This window comes from Podarcis liolepis (assembly GCF_965112155.1).
Source record: "Podarcis liolepis genome assembly, chromosome: 4".
Taxonomy (NCBI): domain Eukaryota; kingdom Metazoa; phylum Chordata; class Lepidosauria; order Squamata; family Lacertidae; genus Podarcis; species Podarcis liolepis.
In genome coordinates, this window is record NC_139558.1 from 11331323 (window position 1) to 11349062 (window position 17740).

Here is a 17740-nt window from a genome sequence, read left to right on the forward strand (position 1 = left end):
AAAAAATGCCTTCCCCCGGCAGGAACCTTCAGCTGGAACTCAAGACAGAAGAGCAAGCTTGGATTTCACCCTATGAAAGCTGGTGCAATTGATAAGTGTCACTAAAATAGGTATTGTTTGCATGCCCTGAGCAAAGCAAAGTTCTTCCCTGAATAAAGACTCTTGATCTCGGTGGCTTAATTATTTTTATTGATTCTACCATATTTAACCAAAGCGTCATTTGTTAACACATTTACCAGCTGCCGCCAAGCCCGGCTTTCCCCCTTCATGCCAGTTTCAAGACTTCGGTAACCATGGTTCCAACCCCATCAAAAATTTGATGCAAAGGGGCTTTGCACATGAATGCGCAAGTGGTGACTATTTTGTTTGCGGAATCCACGTGGGCCTCGTTCACGTCTTTGCAGATGTGCTTGCAGCCAAGTTCTTCGATAGCCGCAGCTGTTTCAGCATCAGGAAACCTGCAAGGAAAGGAAGTTAAACAAGAATTGCCTTTCCCTCACCGCCGAAGTGCTGGATTTGACCTGTAATGCCCTAGAAGGCTCGGGACCACAATACATCAAGGACCGGCCCTCCCTGTATGAACCAGTCCTGTGGTCTTCATCAGAGGCCCTTCTGCATGGACCTCACCCAAGTGAGCTGCAGAGTAGGGCTGGCGATATATCAATATATCGCTCCAAACCAGTTTGAAGCCTATACAGTGGTACCTCGGGTTAAGTACTTAATTCGTTCCGGAGGTCCGTTCTTAACCTAAAACTGTTCTTAACTGAAGCACCACTTTGGCTAATGGGGCCTCCTGCTGCTGCCGCCGGAGCACAATTTCTGTTCTCATCCTGAAGCAAAGTTCTTAACCCAAGGTACTATTTTTGGGTTAGTGGAGTCTGTAACCTGAAGCGTCTGTAACCTGAAGCATATGTAACCCAATGTACCACTGTATCGTGATAGTGGCTTCATAGTTTTTGACCTGGCAATATATTGCAAATCATGATGTGTGTGTGTGCTATGCAAAAATCACCATGTGGTAAAAACCGTGAAGCCAGCCAATGCCTCTACATAGTTCCATCCTTATTTTGGACATTGTCATGCATCAGTATATCATGATGTTTAGCTAGTGATATATCACGAAGTTGAAAACCAACTCCATCCTTATTTCAGACATTGTGATATCTCGGTATATCGTGATGTGATATAGTGTGACGTTGGGTAGATGGGACTCGTCCTTATTAATATTTTACAGGAAAAGCATTTTTTGTATCGTGCAGTGGTACCTCTGGTTACAGACGCTTCAGGTTACGGACTCCGCTAACCCAGAAATAGTACCTCGGGTTAAGAACTTTACCTCAGGATGAGAACAGAAATCGCACAGCGGCGGCGCGGGAGGCCCCATTAGCTAAAGGGGTACCTCAGGTTAAGAACATTTTCAGGTTAAGAATGGAACTCCGGAATGAATTAAGTTCTTAACCTGAGGTACCACTGTATTTTTTTTTCCTGGTTTTAAAACAGGACATATAAAAGCGATTAAGTTGCTCTGAGGCTTTTTGTTTTGTACAAAGTGACCAATGAGTGTAATCAGCAACAACCAACAGAGAAAAATGATAGATTGGAGAAAGCTGTACATCACTGCAACAGGTGGATCTTGTGATCGGCAGTGAATCGGCATGCGCGCAGAATCAGATGATGCTCCAAACAAAATTCCTTACCTCCCGTCTACATTTCTGTTGTGGCCGACGGTGACTTCACAGCCTGGGAAGACTTTCGCTGCCAGCACAGGGGAGATACAGCACAAGCCAATGGGTTTCTTTGCGCTATGGAACGCCTCGAGGGTGGACTTCACCAGGTTGTTGACAGTGCAGTTCTTTCCTTCCACCGCCCAGGAACACAAGTTCTTCGCTACGCCAAAGCCCCCTTGAAGGGAGGGGGGAAAGATAAGAGCTTACTCGTTTATGTCGAGAAGAAACTTCCCATTATTGCCTCTTCCAACACAGGAGCACCGCTGTTTTGTCACCCAATGAGACAACGCTTATTTGATATTGGCACAAAATTGGTTCGGCCCTGTGGAGCGCTCTTCCAGTAGAGATTGAGAAGGCACCTTCTATGGTGAACATTTTGCTGATTTCCCCCGCTTTGTAATAGTTTGTGATCTATTTTCAAAAAATGTTTTATGTGTCATATAAATGATAACCAATCTTGGAAATGCAAAGAAAAAGAAGGTACCTTTTACCATATGTGGTGGACGTGTCCTAAGGTGAAAGACTTCTGGGGGGAAATTTATAATGAATTGAAAAAAATGTTAAAAAACACATTTATTAAGAAACCAGAAGCCTTTCTCCTTGGAATAATAGGACTAGAACTGCCCCAAAAAGATGTTAGACTGTTTTTGTATGCCACTACAGCGGCAAGACTTTTATTGGCCAAAAATTGGAAATCGCAAGAAATACCAACAATAGATGAATGGAAGATGAAGATGTTGGACTTTTTGGAGCTGGCTGACCTGACTGGAAGAATCCGGGACCAGAAAGAGGAGGAGACACAAGAAGACTGGAAGAAATTTAAGGAATATCTAGCGAAATATTGTAATATAAGATAATTAGAAGTCACTTAAAAGTAATAAATAGGCTTAGGCTTAGAATAAGAATGTGCTGTAAAACATTAAGGACTAGAATACTAATAAAAGAGGAGGATAGTAAATGGAAGGAGTCAATTTCAATAGAAATATGATTTTGGAGAACTGTTAAAAGGTGGTACAATGAAATTCAGTTAGGGGGACTTGAGGAAGCCAATTAACAATGTAAGGCAATCTGGGTTTTGGAATAAATAATTCTTTTTATGTTTTTCTTTTGTATTGTAATGTGTTTTGTTTTGCTGTGTTTTGTAATGTCTTTTCTTTTTCTTATAAATTTGGAAAAGCAATAAAAAAAACTTGAAAAACCAAAACAAAAAATGTTTTATGTGGCCTTTATCGTGTGCATTAGAATTGTGCAAACCACTTCCATTTTTTAAATTTATTTATTTATTTATAAAATAAATAAATGTGGAATGTAGAAATGGGGATTATTGGTTGGTTTTGTTGTGTATTTGTGTATAAAAATTTAATAAACTAAATACCGTATTTTTCGCTCTATAAGACGCACCAGACCACAAGACGCACCTAGTTTTTGGAGGAGGAAAACAAGAAAAAAAATATTCTGAATCCCAGAAGCCAGAACAGCAAGAGGGATCGCTGCGCAGTGAAAGCAGCAATCCCTCTTGCTGTTCTGGCTTCTGGGATAGCTGCGCAGCCTGCATTCGCTCCATAAGACGCACACACATTTCCCCTTACTTTTTAGGAGGGAAAAAGTGAGTCTTATAGAGCAAAAAATATGGTAAATAAAATGCACTATGCTTTGCAGGAGGGAGTATTGTTGCAGTGAGGTGCAGTATTAGAATCTAGTTATAGAGTCCCTGCTCACAGTGCTGAGCACACGGAACTGGTGCAAATGATTTTTACGGTTCACAAATAAGTGAGTGTTAAACTACCGTATTTTTCGCTCTATAACACGCACCCGACCATAACACGCACGTAGTTTTTAGAGGAGGAAAACAAGAAAAAAAATATTCTAAACGAAATAGTGGATATATGATTTTTGTGGTTCATGCTGTGGCCACAGACATGTGATCTGACAGTGACTTTGGAGTAGCCCAATGCAAAAATCCTGAGGATCCATGTGGATCCATGCTTTGTAACCACGGAGGAGGGAAGGAAGGGGAACCATGGATCCTCTGCTCACGACTGCAGCAGATCCCCCCCGCCACCCGCAGGCATTCGCTCCATAACACGCACAGACATTTCCCCTTACTTTCTAGGAGGAAAAAAGTGAGTGTTATGGTGCAAAAAATACGGTAATTCATTTGTAGCGCAATCCTAAACATGTCCTTTCAAATGCAAAGCCTGTGGAATTGAATAGAGCTTACTCTGAGGCATATAGGATTGCAGGTTTGATTAGTTTATTTTTTAAAAATGCTCACCTGGAAAAATAATTGCATCAAATTCACCGACTTTCAACTCAGCCAAATCTTGGATGTCCCCTCTTGCAAGTCTAGCACTTTCAGCTAAAACATTTCTCTTTTCTTCACTTGGACTACCCTTCAAATGATCAACAACGTGCATCTGCTCAATATTTGGTGCAAATATCTTTACCTGAAAAAGAAAAGGGACCACAAATACATATGTGTTACAAAATAGCACTTTTGCTAGTTGCAAGAGTCAAGATTAACCATGGGGTCTTTTTTGCCAATTTTAAGCAAGATAATTTTGCAAGTACCAACATTTCAAGAGGTTTCTGAAATTCCAAAACGACAAAGCATAGGGATTTCAGCATCAATTGGTATTTTAGGTAGCAAGATTAGGTAACAAGATCTTTAAAGCAGGGCTAAATGTTGCCTAGATTTCTACAAGTGATTTAGAGTATTTTTGCACAGCTGAATCAGGAAATGGCATCCGTTTGTCTCCATCAGGTCAGGTTTTTGTGCTGATTTGAAAAAAATCAGATCTTGTGACAAAATCAACTACATTTTTGTGGCATTATCTACCCCAGTTCAAATAAGAATACAGTGGTACCTCGGGTTACATACGCTTCAGGTTACAGACTCCCTAACCCAGAAATAGTACCTCGGGTTAAGAACTTTGCTTCAGCATGAGAACAGAAATCGTGCTCCGGCGGCGTGGCGGCAGTGGGAGGCCCCATTAGCTAAAGTGGTGCTTCAGGTTAAGAACAGTTTCAGGTTAAGAACAGACCTCCAGAACGAATTAAGTACTTAATCTGAGGTACCACTGTATAGTGTTTTCATTTAAAGTTGTAAAATAAACGGTACCAAACGTTTGCCGAATGTGCTTTCCAGTGATACAGTTACAGACCATATTTTGTCAAGGTTTAGTAAAATAACTTGCAGTGTATTTTCAATTTAATGGCATTCAGTATGGTGCTGAACCTATTTACTCGGACACAAGTCCCATTGAGTTCAATGAGACATACAACCTAGTGAGCTCAGAACTGGAGCCGCGTTTCGTTTTCAAGACTGCAATCCTATGCACTCCTTTGCAGAATCCTAAACTCTGCTGAACACAGAGGCTTGTTTACAAGCCAGCAAGAAGAACATTGAAGGCACCGAGATTGCCAAAGACAGCTTGACCTCGCAGAAAGGAACAGGAAACAGGCAAGAGACATTTTCCATGGAAAAACGTTCTGTGGGTGGGAGAAAGGCCTTTTTTTCTGCTATAACTCACTGGAGCTCAGTTCCAGCACCTCTCAGGGGGGCTCCATTGCCATTATAAGAGAACAAGGGAGGCACTCATGGCGAGTTCTCGCACCTCTTTTTCTAGAAAAACTATCACTGAATGAGAGCACATGCAAGTCTTCTTCCCTCTCCCTGTGTGTGCCTGTGTGCAGTTATAAATGCAGCTACAATGACAGTCATAAATGCAGTGCAATTATTCCACCACTTCTTTTCTAAAGCATGGCATGCCTTGCTTCTTCTTTTACTATGAAAGATTGGCATTAAAGAGGGCTAGGATAGAGTGACGTGGAGGAGGCAAATGCTAGCCACTATGTAGCAAAAGCCACACAAACCTTTAACAATAGCCCAAGACCTCAAACTTAACCCCCATGACAACACAGTGAAATCGTATTACAGCCGTGGGCAGGATTCCTGCATCACAGCGGTTGGACTAGATGGCCATGGGGGGTTTCCTTCTGATACGGAAAAATAGGGGTCCCCTAAGTCCATGACCAAGGGACGCGGGTGGCGCTGTGGGTTAAACCACAAAGCCTAGAATTTGCCAATCAGAAGGTCGGCGGTTCGAATCCCCGCGACAGGGTGAGCTCCCGTTCCTCGGTCCCTGCTCCTGCCAACCTAGCAGTTGTGCAAGTAGATAAATAGGTACCACTCCGGCGGGAAGGTAAACGGAGAAGGGGACAACAGAGGACGAGATGGTGGGGCAGTGTTCTCGAAGCTACAAACATGAGTCTGACCAAACTGCAGGAGACAGTGGAAGACAGGAGTGCCTGGCGTGCTCTGGTCCAGGGGGTCACGAAGAGTCGGATAAGACTAAATGACTAAACAACAACAACATATGCATTTACCTTGTGCAATTATCCACATTTATCCTATATTTGAGACCTTAGAGGTCCTATAACACTTCCAACTCTACAATTCTATGATTCTATCCTGAGGAAATCGCAAGAGACCCTTGCAAGCAGTTTGCTTGCTTGCTTGCTTGCTTGCTTGCTTGAGCGCACTAAGTTTAAGCTGTGGGTTAGGAGGATTTTGCACGGCAGGACACGAGGGGAGGAACAATCCTATTATTGTAGAGTCGGAAGGGACCCCAGGGGTCATCTGGTCCACACACACCCTGCAAGGAATATCCCCCTTTTGCACTTTTAGGGGGTCGCCAGCCTCACCTCCGCTCCAGCCCGGCTCAGGTGCACCAGGACGGCGGACGCCTCGTGGATCTCGCTGCCGTCAAAGACGCCGCAGCCAGCCAAGACCACGGCCACCCGCTTCCCCATCCTAGCCCGCGGGTCCCCCGCGACCACGGAGGAAGAGGCCGCAGGAAGGAACGATCTGGTGCCGGATCCCACCCGCCCCCTGCTGGTCCGGAAGAAGAGCCGTCGGGGCGGCGCTTTCTGTGACCCTTGGAGACGGGAGAACAGGAAAGACTTCGCGTCCTCCAGGAAACGGCGTCGCGCCTGGGATGCAAACACGTCTGCTCCCCTTTCGTTTCTGAGCGCAATGCGCGCTGATTTTGCAGCACGTAAGAGGATAATCGCACTACATGCGGTTTGATCCGGCGTGCACGTCCAAAAAAAAAAGCTTTGCACGTGTAAATATGATGATATTGAGTTTTTCCCTTTGTAAGAGTAATCTGTGCTAATTGCAACACCTCTCTGAAATTGCCTGGCCTAAGGGTAGCTGAGACATATTTGAAACGAGCTAAAAGCCTAAACTGCAACCCCGGATCCGACGCTTCGTGCAAGGCGAACCACTGGCTCTCCGGCCACTGCACCTTTTTTAAAAAACCCAAAAACCTACAGCAGAGATATGGAATCATAGAACTGTAGAGCTGGAAGGGAGCCAGGGGTCATCTAGTCCAACCCCCTGCAATGCAGGTATCAGCTAAAGCACCCGTGACAGGCGACCCTCCCTGTAAAGGCTTCCTTCTCCATGCGCAAACAAAAAACGACCCGGTGGGGCTGAGAGAGCCGGGAGATCGGATTCCCCCATCGCGATCGCGGGACAGAAACCAGAGGCAGAGAGGGGAGCGAAACGACAACAGCAGCTGTTGCCCAAAGCGTCTGGGAGGTTTCCGCACTGAGCATGTGCCCGACCCCTGGGCATGTGACGGGCTGAACTTTGCTCAGCTGACTGCTGGGCGGGCGAGAGAAACGCGGAAGCGGAGCTGGCCTGCCCTGCGCTGCTTGCTCTCTGCTTGCAGGGGAGCCGCATCATGGCTGCGGGCGGGGAGCCGGCGCGTCTGTGGCTGCTGCTGCTTTTGCTCCTGCAGTTGGAGACGGCCTGCAGCTCGACGTGCGGCTCCCCGGGGCAGCAGGGGTGGCCTGTGCCTTACAGGTGAGAGGACGGCGTATGGGGAGGGGAGAGGGTCGTCGGGCAGGATCCCCACTCCCGCGGCCGCCTACTATAGCAGGTGCGGTGATGGCTCACTTCCAGGGGAGGGCAAGAGAGGTTTGGGCTCCCCGTCCAAAAATTAGGATTTGCAAACATCCGGGCTGTGCCTAAAGTGGAACAAAGGAGTTGCATGCAATCCTGTCGTTCAGGTTTGTGGTTGCGCAGGAGAACTTTCCCCTCCTCTCCCCTGCCCCCCCCCCAAATCTGGGGGACCCTCTGAGCATATTTGGGGAAGGGTGGTGCCAGGGGGAGGAAAAGAAGAAGCCTTGTTGTGTCAGTGGAGCTTCAGATGTCCAGAGTGGGATCATAGAATTGTAGAGCTGGAAGGGATCCAGGGGTCATCTAGTCCAACCCGCTGCAATGCAGGAACCCTGCCTACAGGCATCCCTGGGTGGTCTCGAACCACCAGCCTTATGGTTAGCAGCCAGGTGCGAGCAATGCAGGGTTTCAGATGGGACGCTTTTCCAACACAGATGACTCATGGGCATGCAGTGGTGACTTGTCAGGGGCTGAGCAGTCTCAAAATGGGGAGATTAAGTATACCGTATTTTTTGCTCCATAACACTCACTTTTTTCCTCCTAGAAAGTAAGGGGAAATGTCTGTGCGTGTTATGGAGGGAATGCCTACGGGTGGCGGGATCTGCTGCAGTCGTGAGCAGAGGATCCATGGTTCCCCTTCCTTCCCTCCTCCGTGGCTCGCTTTGCTCGCTTTGAAACAGCAAAGTGGGAGAAGAGCCACTGAGTGGGGAGAAGAGAGGGACAGAGAGCCTGGTTACAAAGCACGGATCCACATAGATCCTCAGGATTTTTGCACTGGGTCACCCCAAATTCACCATCAGATCACATAGCATGTCCATGGCTACAGCTTGCACCAAAAAAATCACGCACCCACTGTTGCCTGGGGCCGCAGTGGTGCAAAAACATGGTTATAAAGCACGGATCCACATGGCTCCTCAGGATTTTTGCATTGGGCTACCCCAAACTCACTGTCAGATCACATGTCTGTGGCCACAGCATGAACCACAAAAATCATACATCCACTGTTTCGTTTAGAATATTTTTTTTCTTCTTTTCCTCTAAAAACTATGTGCGTGTTATGGTCAGGTGCGTGTTATAGAGTGAAAAACACGGTAATTATGGGATGTGGCTCTGCAAGAGAGAAAACTCAAGAGATGCCCAAGCAATAATAATAATAATATTAATTTATTATTTATACCCCGCCCATCTGGCTGGGCTTCCCCAGCCACTCTTGGCGGCTTCCAAAAAAAATATTAAAATACTGTAATACATCAAACATTAAAAGCTTCCCTAAACAGGGCTGCTTTCAGATGTCTTCTAAAAGTCTGGTAGTAGTTGTTGCAAGAGATGACTTCCAGTTTACGGCCGTTTCTTTTTTCTAATCTGAACTTTTGGGTTTAAACAAAAAATTTAAAAAAACACATTTATTTTAATGCAGGCGTTTTGATTACCGCCCTAAAACAGATGCCTACTGCCAGGCTCGTTACACTTTCTGCCCAACTGGCTCTCCCATTCCGGTGATGAGAGATGACGATGCCCTGGAAGTATTTCGGCTACAGGCGCCTGTCTGGGAATTCAAATATGGAGATCTCCTTGGTCATATGGTAAAGTGACATGTGTCTCCTCCTCCTCTGTTTTGTCAGCCTTTTGCATCCCAATTAACCTAGATTTCAAAATTTGCATTACAGAACTGACATTGTTAATTTGATTAACTATAGACCTTGTAAATATATTCAGAAAACATTGTTTACCACTTTTCTGGCAACAGGAGAGTGTTAGAAAATGTTCTGAGAATTTTTAAGTAACAGCTTTGAAAGAAGCAATCTTTAAATGGCACTTTCAGGGCGGTTTTTATTTTTTGTTTTATTACTATTCCTGGCTAGTGCCAGTCACTGGCATGTTACAGTGATTCACTCCCTCCTTCCAGATATTAAATGTGTAAAAGTTTCTATGTTCCTGCAGAGAAATCATGGGACGTCCACTTCCTGGAACTGCGCCATTTCCCCAGATTGCTTTGTTATTTTATAGCATTCGTAGTGTTGCCTTTCCTGCCATCCAAGGCATGTTACAAAAAACCACAATACGACGACATAATTGGCCAATTAGCCTTACGAGCTGTGCAAGGTATGGCTCACTGATTCTCATAGTTGGTCTGCAATTTCTAGATTGTGGCAGTTCTGTGAACACTTACCTAGGAGCAAACCTAATTGAAAATTAAGCATGATTTATGGGTGGCACTGTGGGTTAAACCACAGAGCCTAGGACTTGCCAATCAGAAGGTCGGCGGTTCGAATCCCCATGACAGGGTGAGCTCCTGTTGCTCGGTCCCTGCTCCTGCCAAGTAAACGGTGTTTCCGTGCGCTGCTCTGGTTTGCCAGAAGCGGCTTAGTCATGCTGGCCACATGACCCAGAAGCTGTACGCTGGCTCCCTTGGCCAATAAAGCGAGATGAGCGCCGCAACCCCAGAGTCGGCCATGACTGGACCTAATGGTCAGGGGTCCCTTTTCCTTTATATGCATGCAGTGGGTCAAGCTCTTATCGATGTATAGGCACTAAGGCCTGGGGGCCGAATCTGGCCCAATCGCCTCCTAAATCTGGCCCATGGACGGTCCGGGAATCAGCATGTTTTTATATGAGTAGAATGTGTCCTTTTATTTAAAATGCATCTCTGGGTTATTTGTGGGGCCTGCCTGGTGTTTTTACATGCGTAGAATGTGTCCTTTTATTTAAAATACACCTCTGGGTATTTGTGGGGCACAGGAATTTGTTCATCCCCACCCCCCAATATAGTCCAGCCCCCCACAAGGTCTGACAGACAGTGGACCGGCCCCCTGCTGAAAAAGTTTGCTGACCCCTGCTCTTACTGTTCAATCCTCTGTGTGTTTACTTAGACTCACGTCTCAATTGTATTTAGTGGGGCTTGCTCCCATGTAAGTGTTCATAGGATTATAAAGCAGTGTTAGAAACTCAAGATATGTAAGCTAATCACCTGATGGCACCTGAAACCTAGGTTATGATCACCACAATGGAATTTCTCAGCAATGATTTTTTTTTTACCCTGCAATTTATTATTCTTATTATTCATTTCATTTCTGTACCGCTTTATAATTTAAATTTTTAAAAATCGCAAGGCGATTTACAACACATTAAAAGCATCCAATAAAACAATCCAAAATAAATTGCAAGCGTCCAGGAAAATACTTCTTTCCCCATATTTATTCACCTATTTAATTCATCTAGCAGTAGTACTCTAGGAAGCCAGGGTGGTGCAGTGGTTAGAGAGTTAAACTAGGACCTGGGAGATCAGGGTTCAAATCCCTGCTCAGTCATGAAGCTGACCTTGGAGTCCATCACAGCCTCTTAACCTCCCTCACAGGGTCATGGTAGGGATAAACTGAGGTGGGGGTGAACCATGTACTCCTTGGAGAGAGAAAAACGGGGATATAAATGCAGTGAATAAGCTCTTCTGTGTACCTGCTTAAGAAAGCTGGAGAGGTCAGCCAGATGGAGATGTCAATTGCCACCACATATCTATCATATATGATGGACCTGTAAAAGTCCATAAAAGGGTAAAAGAGTATTGGGAAATAATTCATAATGAATTGGAAAAAAAGGTTTAAAAGTACTTTCCCAAAAAAACCAGAGTCCTTTTTGTTGGGAGAAATTCCCAGGTGTCAAAAAAGATTATTTATGTATGCCACTACTGCGGCCTGTGTTTTGTTAGCCCAGAAAACGAGTGAAGTCCCAACTAAAGAAGAATGGCAACTTAACCTGATCTGATTTGCCATCTGATTTGAAAAATGTTTATTGAATATATGGAGGAAAACTATATATTTGAAAATGCGGGCAGCATTAAGATGAATTGAACAGTGTAAATACGTTTTGATGGATGTATTGATGGAATACTGAATGGTTTAGTTTATATAAAATATGCAGGGATTTATGTTATGCCAAATGGACCATGGAAAGAGAGAAAGGGAAATCATTGATATTTTAAGGTTGTTTAAATGAATATTCTAAAATGTAAAACAGAAAATTTAATTAAAATTATAGGAAAAAAGAGAGATTTCAGTTGCCAACCCGGCATCCAGAGAGCTCCATGTGGTCGCAGTTGGACCTGTGCCAGCCGCAAAATGTGCCTGGCTAATTTCTAACACTGCCTTGGAGCAGTAAGGGGAAACCTGTGGCTTTTCAGATGTTTCTGGACTGCCAGCTTCCATTGTCCCTGACCATTGCTGGGTGGTGCTGATGAGAGTTCTGGTCCGACCACACTGAATCCCCAACCCTGAGTTAGAGTCCTTATAGAGAGAAATGTGGAATGATGAATGAAGGCATGCCTTCACTTGTGTTGGTTGTTCCTTTCTTTTAGAAGATCATGCACGATGCTGTCGGTTTCAAGAGCTCCTTATCGGGGAAGAACTACACAATGGAGTGGTATGAGCTCTTCCAGCTGGGGAACTGCACCTTTCCTCATCTCCGGCCCAATTTGCTTGCCCCTTTTTGGTGCAATCAGGGGGCCGCCTGCTTTTATGAAGGAATAGATGACGCCCATTGGAAAGAGAACGGGACCTTGGTTCTGGTGACCACAATCTCAGGTAAACATGCAAACATTGTCATGGAGCTTGTTGACGTGATGGGGATTCAGAAGTTGTTGGTGCATAATTATTATTTTGGGCTTGGTTCAGGCCAGTAAGCAATCTGAGGGTGTTACTGTATATCCATATATCTTTGCAAATTGCCTACAATCCTCATCCGACTTTTCTGGGAACAATCCTTGCTGAAATTAATCAGACTTTCATTTGAGTAGATGTGGTGTTAGAATTCCTGCTCCATGATTGCAGTTATGGGATTGTTGTCTATCACATGACGTTATATGCTTTGACTCCACAGAGTGGGAAGTGACAAAGACATGTTTGTGTTACTGTGTTCCGTGAAGTGGGACTACTGTCCTTTGTTCTTTTTCTCTTTGCTGTCTGATGCTAGAGAGAGAGGGAGCCATGTTGCATTGCTCCATGTGTGTTTATATATATATAAAGTAGATTAGCCAAAATGCTGAGTTGCTGAGGTCTGTTATGCAAGATGCACAAACTCTGCGGATCCCTAAGTGTGCCGATGTCTGTTGGCATCGGTCGCTGGGATGTTCAGGCTGAAGAAAGCTTTTGAAGCTCCCGAATGATCGACCAGGAGGGAGAGAACATGCCAGTTGGGCATGTGTCTCCGCCAGAGTCCTACTCGAGTGTAGGCTGAACTCCGGACAGTTAGAGCCGTTCCTGTTTTCTGTGGAGCTGAGAAGATCTCCAGAGGTCTTCAGATTTGAACACTTTGTGGACACAAATTCTGTGTCATCATGTGCTTACACCAAGCATTCTGGTGTTCCTTCTGAAATAAATTTCAAAATGTGACTGCTATTGTCAGAGTTGCTTGAAGATCCTAGCTCACAGAGGATCACGCTAGCCAGCGATCATTAAGTAAAAGTCTTTATTGAATTACAGTTTCCATTCTCACGCTGCTGCGCGCAACTCTACGTCTAGTAGCTAGATCGGCGAAGCTCCGTCTGAGTCTCCGCCCCGTGTGCACCAACTTAATATCCTAGCCTTGCTCCACCTTTTCCGCCTGACTGTCCTCCTCTGGGTCCCTCTACCCCCCGGGGTTTCTTCCTTCCGGGATTCTTCTGACGCTGACCCGGACCCTCCTGCCTCCTTGCGCCGGGCTTTAGGACCTGGCTCCCTTTCGGGGCTGCTTACTGCGCCGCCTTCCTCTGCATTTGAACTTGGCGCGCGCGCCCAACCTTCCACTTTCCTCTTAACCGTTTCTTCGCTCCCCGATGGAGGTGTGGCCACTCCTGACTCATGCCCTCCCTCCTGTGGTGAGCTGCCAGTGCTTCCCCCCTGGCTCCCTTCCTCTTCCCTGCTCCCTGGCGGTGACGCTGGTCCCGATTTCCAGCTGCTCCCCCCTGAGTCCCCTCTGGCTCTATCTTCCTGGGGTGCCCCCCTAGACTCCCCCCTTGCCCTGGCCACTGGTGCTCCTTTCTGTGAATCCTCTGATTCACTGGAAAGACTAGGAGATCTCGGGTCGTCGTCATCACTCATCTTTTCTTCTGCCTCCTCCCCTTCGCTCTCTGTTTCCTCCCTTGCCCGTGCCTCTGCTCCTAAACCCCTGACAGCTATGCTTGCATAGGAGCATCAGCCCAGCCTGTCAGGGAACACTGAGAGCCAGTGGGGTGTAGTGGTTAGTGCGTCGAACCCTGGGAGACACGGGTTCAAGCCCATACTCTGCCATAAAGCCAACTGAGAGTCCTTGGGTGTCTCTCAGCTTAACCTATACCTCACTGGATTGTTGTGGGGATTAAATGAGGAGGGATCTATGTACGCTACACTGAGCTGCTGGGAAGAAAAAGGTGGGAAAGGCTGCAGAATTAAGCAGGTTATTTGAAAGCACAGATAGTATTCAGCTGTGCAGATATGATTCTCCTATCTCCTTCCCGTAGTGTGATATTGTGTTTTCTTCTTCTTGCACAGGAGCTATGTTTAATCAAATGGCAAAATGGGTGAAATACGACAACGAAACTGGCATTTACTACGAGACGTGGATGGTCAAAGAGAGCCCGGAGGAGCAGGCCAGAGTGTGGTTTGAGCCTTACGAATGCTCCAAGTTTGTACAGAGGACATACCAAAAGCTGGCTGAGCTGGGGGCCATTTTTAAGAAGATACAAACGAATTACACCACTATTACTCTCTTCAGTGGAGAGCCCGTCTGCTTTGGGAATGAAACGGCTATATTTGGACCACAAGGAAACAAAACGCTAGCTCTGGCCATTAGAGACTTCTATTCTCCTTTCAAACCTTATCATTCCGTCAAAGAGTTCTTTCTAAACCTCTTGAGGATATTTGATGAAGTGGCTGTGGACCATCAGTTTTACCTCTTCTATAACTTGGAATATTGGTTTCTGCCAATGAAATATCCTTTCATGAAAATAGCCTATGAAGAAATCCCATTGCCTCATTCAAACAGCACAAAGTTGGGCATGTAGTTTTTCTTAATGCCCTTTTTTTGTATAAAGACAAAAAAAAAGCAAAATAAAACCCCCAAACCCATTTTATGCTGAGTTGCCTCAGATGTCTTTCAGGCTGACAAAGATGCCCAAAACTACTGGGAGATACCTGGATTTTTACTAACGCTGAAAGGTTATCTCCACAGGAAATGAATACATCAAACCTAAGCTATTTCACCTTTAATTGTGTGAGGGAATGAGATTCGTTTCCAAGCCTTCAATTTTGACTTCCAGAGACACTTGATGTATGCACTGGAACCAATGTGGGTGAATAAGGATGGTAAATAATTATTCTGAAGTTCTCATTATGTGCCCTGTACCTGATTTGAATGGTTGCATTTAAAGGTGGGAGCAGCCCTCCTGAGTGATTTCCCCACCTACTATTTTCATTTTATTACCCTCACTGTAGCACTCTGTAGAGCAGGCATCCCCAACCTTTGGCCCTCCAGATGTTTTGGACTACAGTTCCCATCACCCCTGACCACTGGTCCTGTTAGCTAGGGATCATGGGAGTTGTAGGCCAAAACATCTGGAGGGCCAAAGGTTGGGGATGCCTGCTGGTAGAGCTGCAGGAGTGGACAGCAGATTCAAGTAATGCTGGCACGCAGAAGTATGTGGGGGGGAAATGGTTTTCAAGGATGCTTACTAAGCCATTAGCATTGGACAATCACATAGAATAGAAAATAGGAATGTGGCTGCACATACATTCCTAACCTTGAGGTCAACCTTAAGACAATTATGGGGATCTGCTTAAGCACTTTTAAGTAGCTGCTACTTACTCCAGGTGTGTTAAATTTATAGGTTGCTGCAATTCTAAAGGATGTTTTTCCTGGATGAATGCCAGCTGATCTGTGCTGTTGCTTGAACTACAAAGTTTTTCAAAATAGGCTCAATGAGTTGGCAGTGTTAATTTGTGTGTTGCAAAACTTCTAATCACAATGAAGTTACGTGCCTTGCTTTTAAAAATATTTCTTGCTTGGGATTAAAATTTTGTGTCCTTTGTTTATCCATAATCCCTATAGTTTGGATTAAAGTTTTAATCCTAAAGGAGATCCAAATAACTACTGACCCAGAGGTCTTATCTCTATAACTGGGACAGTTTGTGCCAGTGTTTTACATCTTAAATGGAAACTTGGGTTAGTGAGCGTAATATCTTTGGGGAAGAGCAAATCGGGTCTGGCTGTGTAAGATGGCCTAAGGAATAGCACTGTTCAGTATTGGCCTATCTAGCAGATAAATATGTATCAAAATGAGCTACGTTTTTATTTACTTAAGACAATTTTTTTACTGTACAGTGGTACCTCGGGTTACATACGCTTCAGGTTACAGACTCCGCTAACCCAGAAATAGTACCTCGGGTTAAGAACTTTGCTTCAGGATGAGAACAGAAATTGTGCGGCGGCAGCAGGAGGCCCCATTAGCTAAAATGGTGCTTCAGGTTAAGAACAGACCTCCAGAACAACCTCTCCAGGAAGGTAGATCAGAGTAAGTTTCTTTAGATCTAACCCAACTTTATAGAACAGAAAGAGAAATCACATGGAGGAGGAACACTCATTCATATAACAGAAACCTGGATAATATTAGCTTTGCTCTGCTGCTAAGTTTATACCTGATTGCTATGGGGTAGGGAGAAAGCAGCCATTATTAACAATACTATAATGAAAGGCAGTGAGGCAGTGAGAGATTTTACTTTCTTGGGCTCCATGATCACTGCAGATGGTGACAGCAGCCACGAAATTAAGAGACGCCTGCTTCTTGGGAGGAAAGCAATGACAAACCTAGACAGCCTCTTAAAAAGTAGAGACATCACCTTGCCAACAAAGGTCCGTATAGTAAAAGCTATGGTTTTCCCAGTAGTGATGTATGGAAGTGAGAGCTGGACCATAAAGAAGGCTGATCGCCGAAGAATTGATGCTTTTGAATTATGGTGCTGGAGGAGACTTAAGAGTCCCATGCACTGCAAGAAGATCAAACTGATCCATTCTGAAGGAAATCAGCCCTGAGTGCTCACTGGAAGGACAGATCGTGAAGCTGAGGCTCCAATACTTTGGCCACCTCATGAGAAGAGAAGACTCCCTGGAAAAGACCCTGATGTTGGGAAAGATGGAGGGCACAAGGAGAAGGGGACGACAGAGGACGAGTTGGTTGGATAGTGTCTTCGAAGCTACAAACATGAGTCTGACCAAACTGGGGGGGGGGGGGGGGGCAGTGGAAGACAGAAGTGCCTGGCGTGCTCTGGTCCATGGAGTCACGAAGAGTCGGACACGACTAAACAACAACAACAACAACAACAAAATGAAATAGAAAGGTAAATCAGGCAGCTACACAGGGGCACTTTTCAAAGTATCAAGATGCTCATTCACACAAACTAAAATAACACCATAAGGATATAAACAATATTACTTAATTTTCATTAAAAAAACCACCCAGAAACCAAGTACATTTTAGAATCAAAAAGGACATTTAAAGTGTTATTTTAAACAAATTCAGATAAAATCTGCCTATTCGATAAAGATCTACAGAAACGTGTATCCTATTCAGATGTAGAGTCCATTGAGCAAAATGTTCTTTGAATCATATACTTGTCTTACAGTTCACTCTCATCTATATGTCTGGTATATTTGGCAGTAATTAAAATGGGTACATTTTTTAATTACAAGAGGATCCTACACTCAAAATATAAAATCGGTACTTTTTTCTTTATTTGATGGAATCTTAATAGAAAGTGCATGCAAAGTTTTATCACTTACTCTGTATCACATCATGGTCTTTGTTGGATTTTTTTGAGAAGTAACACTTCTGAAAATATCAGAATCTGTCCAGGTAAACATGTACAAAAACAGGTGCCAAAGTGTATTTTTGATTCAATACATTAAGTTGCTGGTTTTTTAAACGTTAATGCTTTTAATTAAAGGTATATCTTTCTTCACATACCATGGAATGGGTCCTTAGTCAAACCTTAAAATGTACCCTGCGTTACCATTTAAACCTTCACTACGTCTGCCTCCCACA

At 44.7% G+C, this 17740-nt stretch overlaps 2 protein-coding genes across 3 annotated transcripts; one reads left to right on the top strand and one right to left on the bottom strand.

Moving 5' to 3' along the window:
- Positions 1-168: 168 nt before the first annotated feature.
- On the bottom strand, positions 169-6711 carry LOC310706041 (glutamine amidotransferase-like class 1 domain-containing protein 3, mitochondrial). The gene is made up of 4 exons (XM_083501381.1): positions 6435-6711; positions 4003-4174; positions 1698-1902; positions 169-458 (listed from the first exon to the last, which is right to left on the bottom strand). Exons 1-4 carry the CDS (start codon positions 6540-6542, stop codon positions 266-268), a joined length of 678 nt encoding a protein of 225 aa, XP_083357507.1. The 5' UTR covers positions 6543-6711; the 3' UTR covers positions 169-265.
- A 425-nt stretch (positions 6712-7136) lies between these two features.
- Positions 7137-17657, top strand: CLN5 (CLN5 intracellular trafficking protein; the record flags this gene model as incomplete). 2 transcript variants are annotated; one of them, XM_083501265.1, is made up of 5 exons in its annotated part: positions 7137-7602; positions 9142-9281; positions 12047-12272; positions 14196-16396; positions 17033-17657. In XM_083501265.1, the coding sequence occupies 4 exons, from the start codon at positions 7137-7139 to the stop codon at positions 14705-14707; spliced, it is 1344 nt and encodes a 447-aa protein (XP_083357391.1). In that variant the 3' UTR covers positions 14708-16396; positions 17033-17657. The 2 variants fall into 2 exon arrangements, with proteins under 2 accessions (XP_083357391.1, XP_083357392.1); XM_083501266.1 differs by having other exon boundaries at positions 7331-7602; positions 9116-9281.
- Between the last annotated feature and the right edge of the window lie 83 nt (positions 17658-17740).

Coding starts and splice junctions, on each gene's coding strand:
- LOC310706041 (XM_083501381.1), bottom strand. CDS start 6,542: ATGGGGAAGCGGGTGGCCGTGGTCTTGGCTGGCTGCGGCGTCTTTGAC. Junction 1,903..4,002: donor TGATGCAATTATTTTTCCAG/GTGAGCATTTTT, acceptor CCTCCCTTCAAG/GGGGCTTTGGCGTAGCGAAG. Junction 459..1,697: donor AACAGAAATGTAGACGGGAG/GTAAGGAATTTT, acceptor CTTTCCTTGCAG/GTTTCCTGATGCTGAAACAG.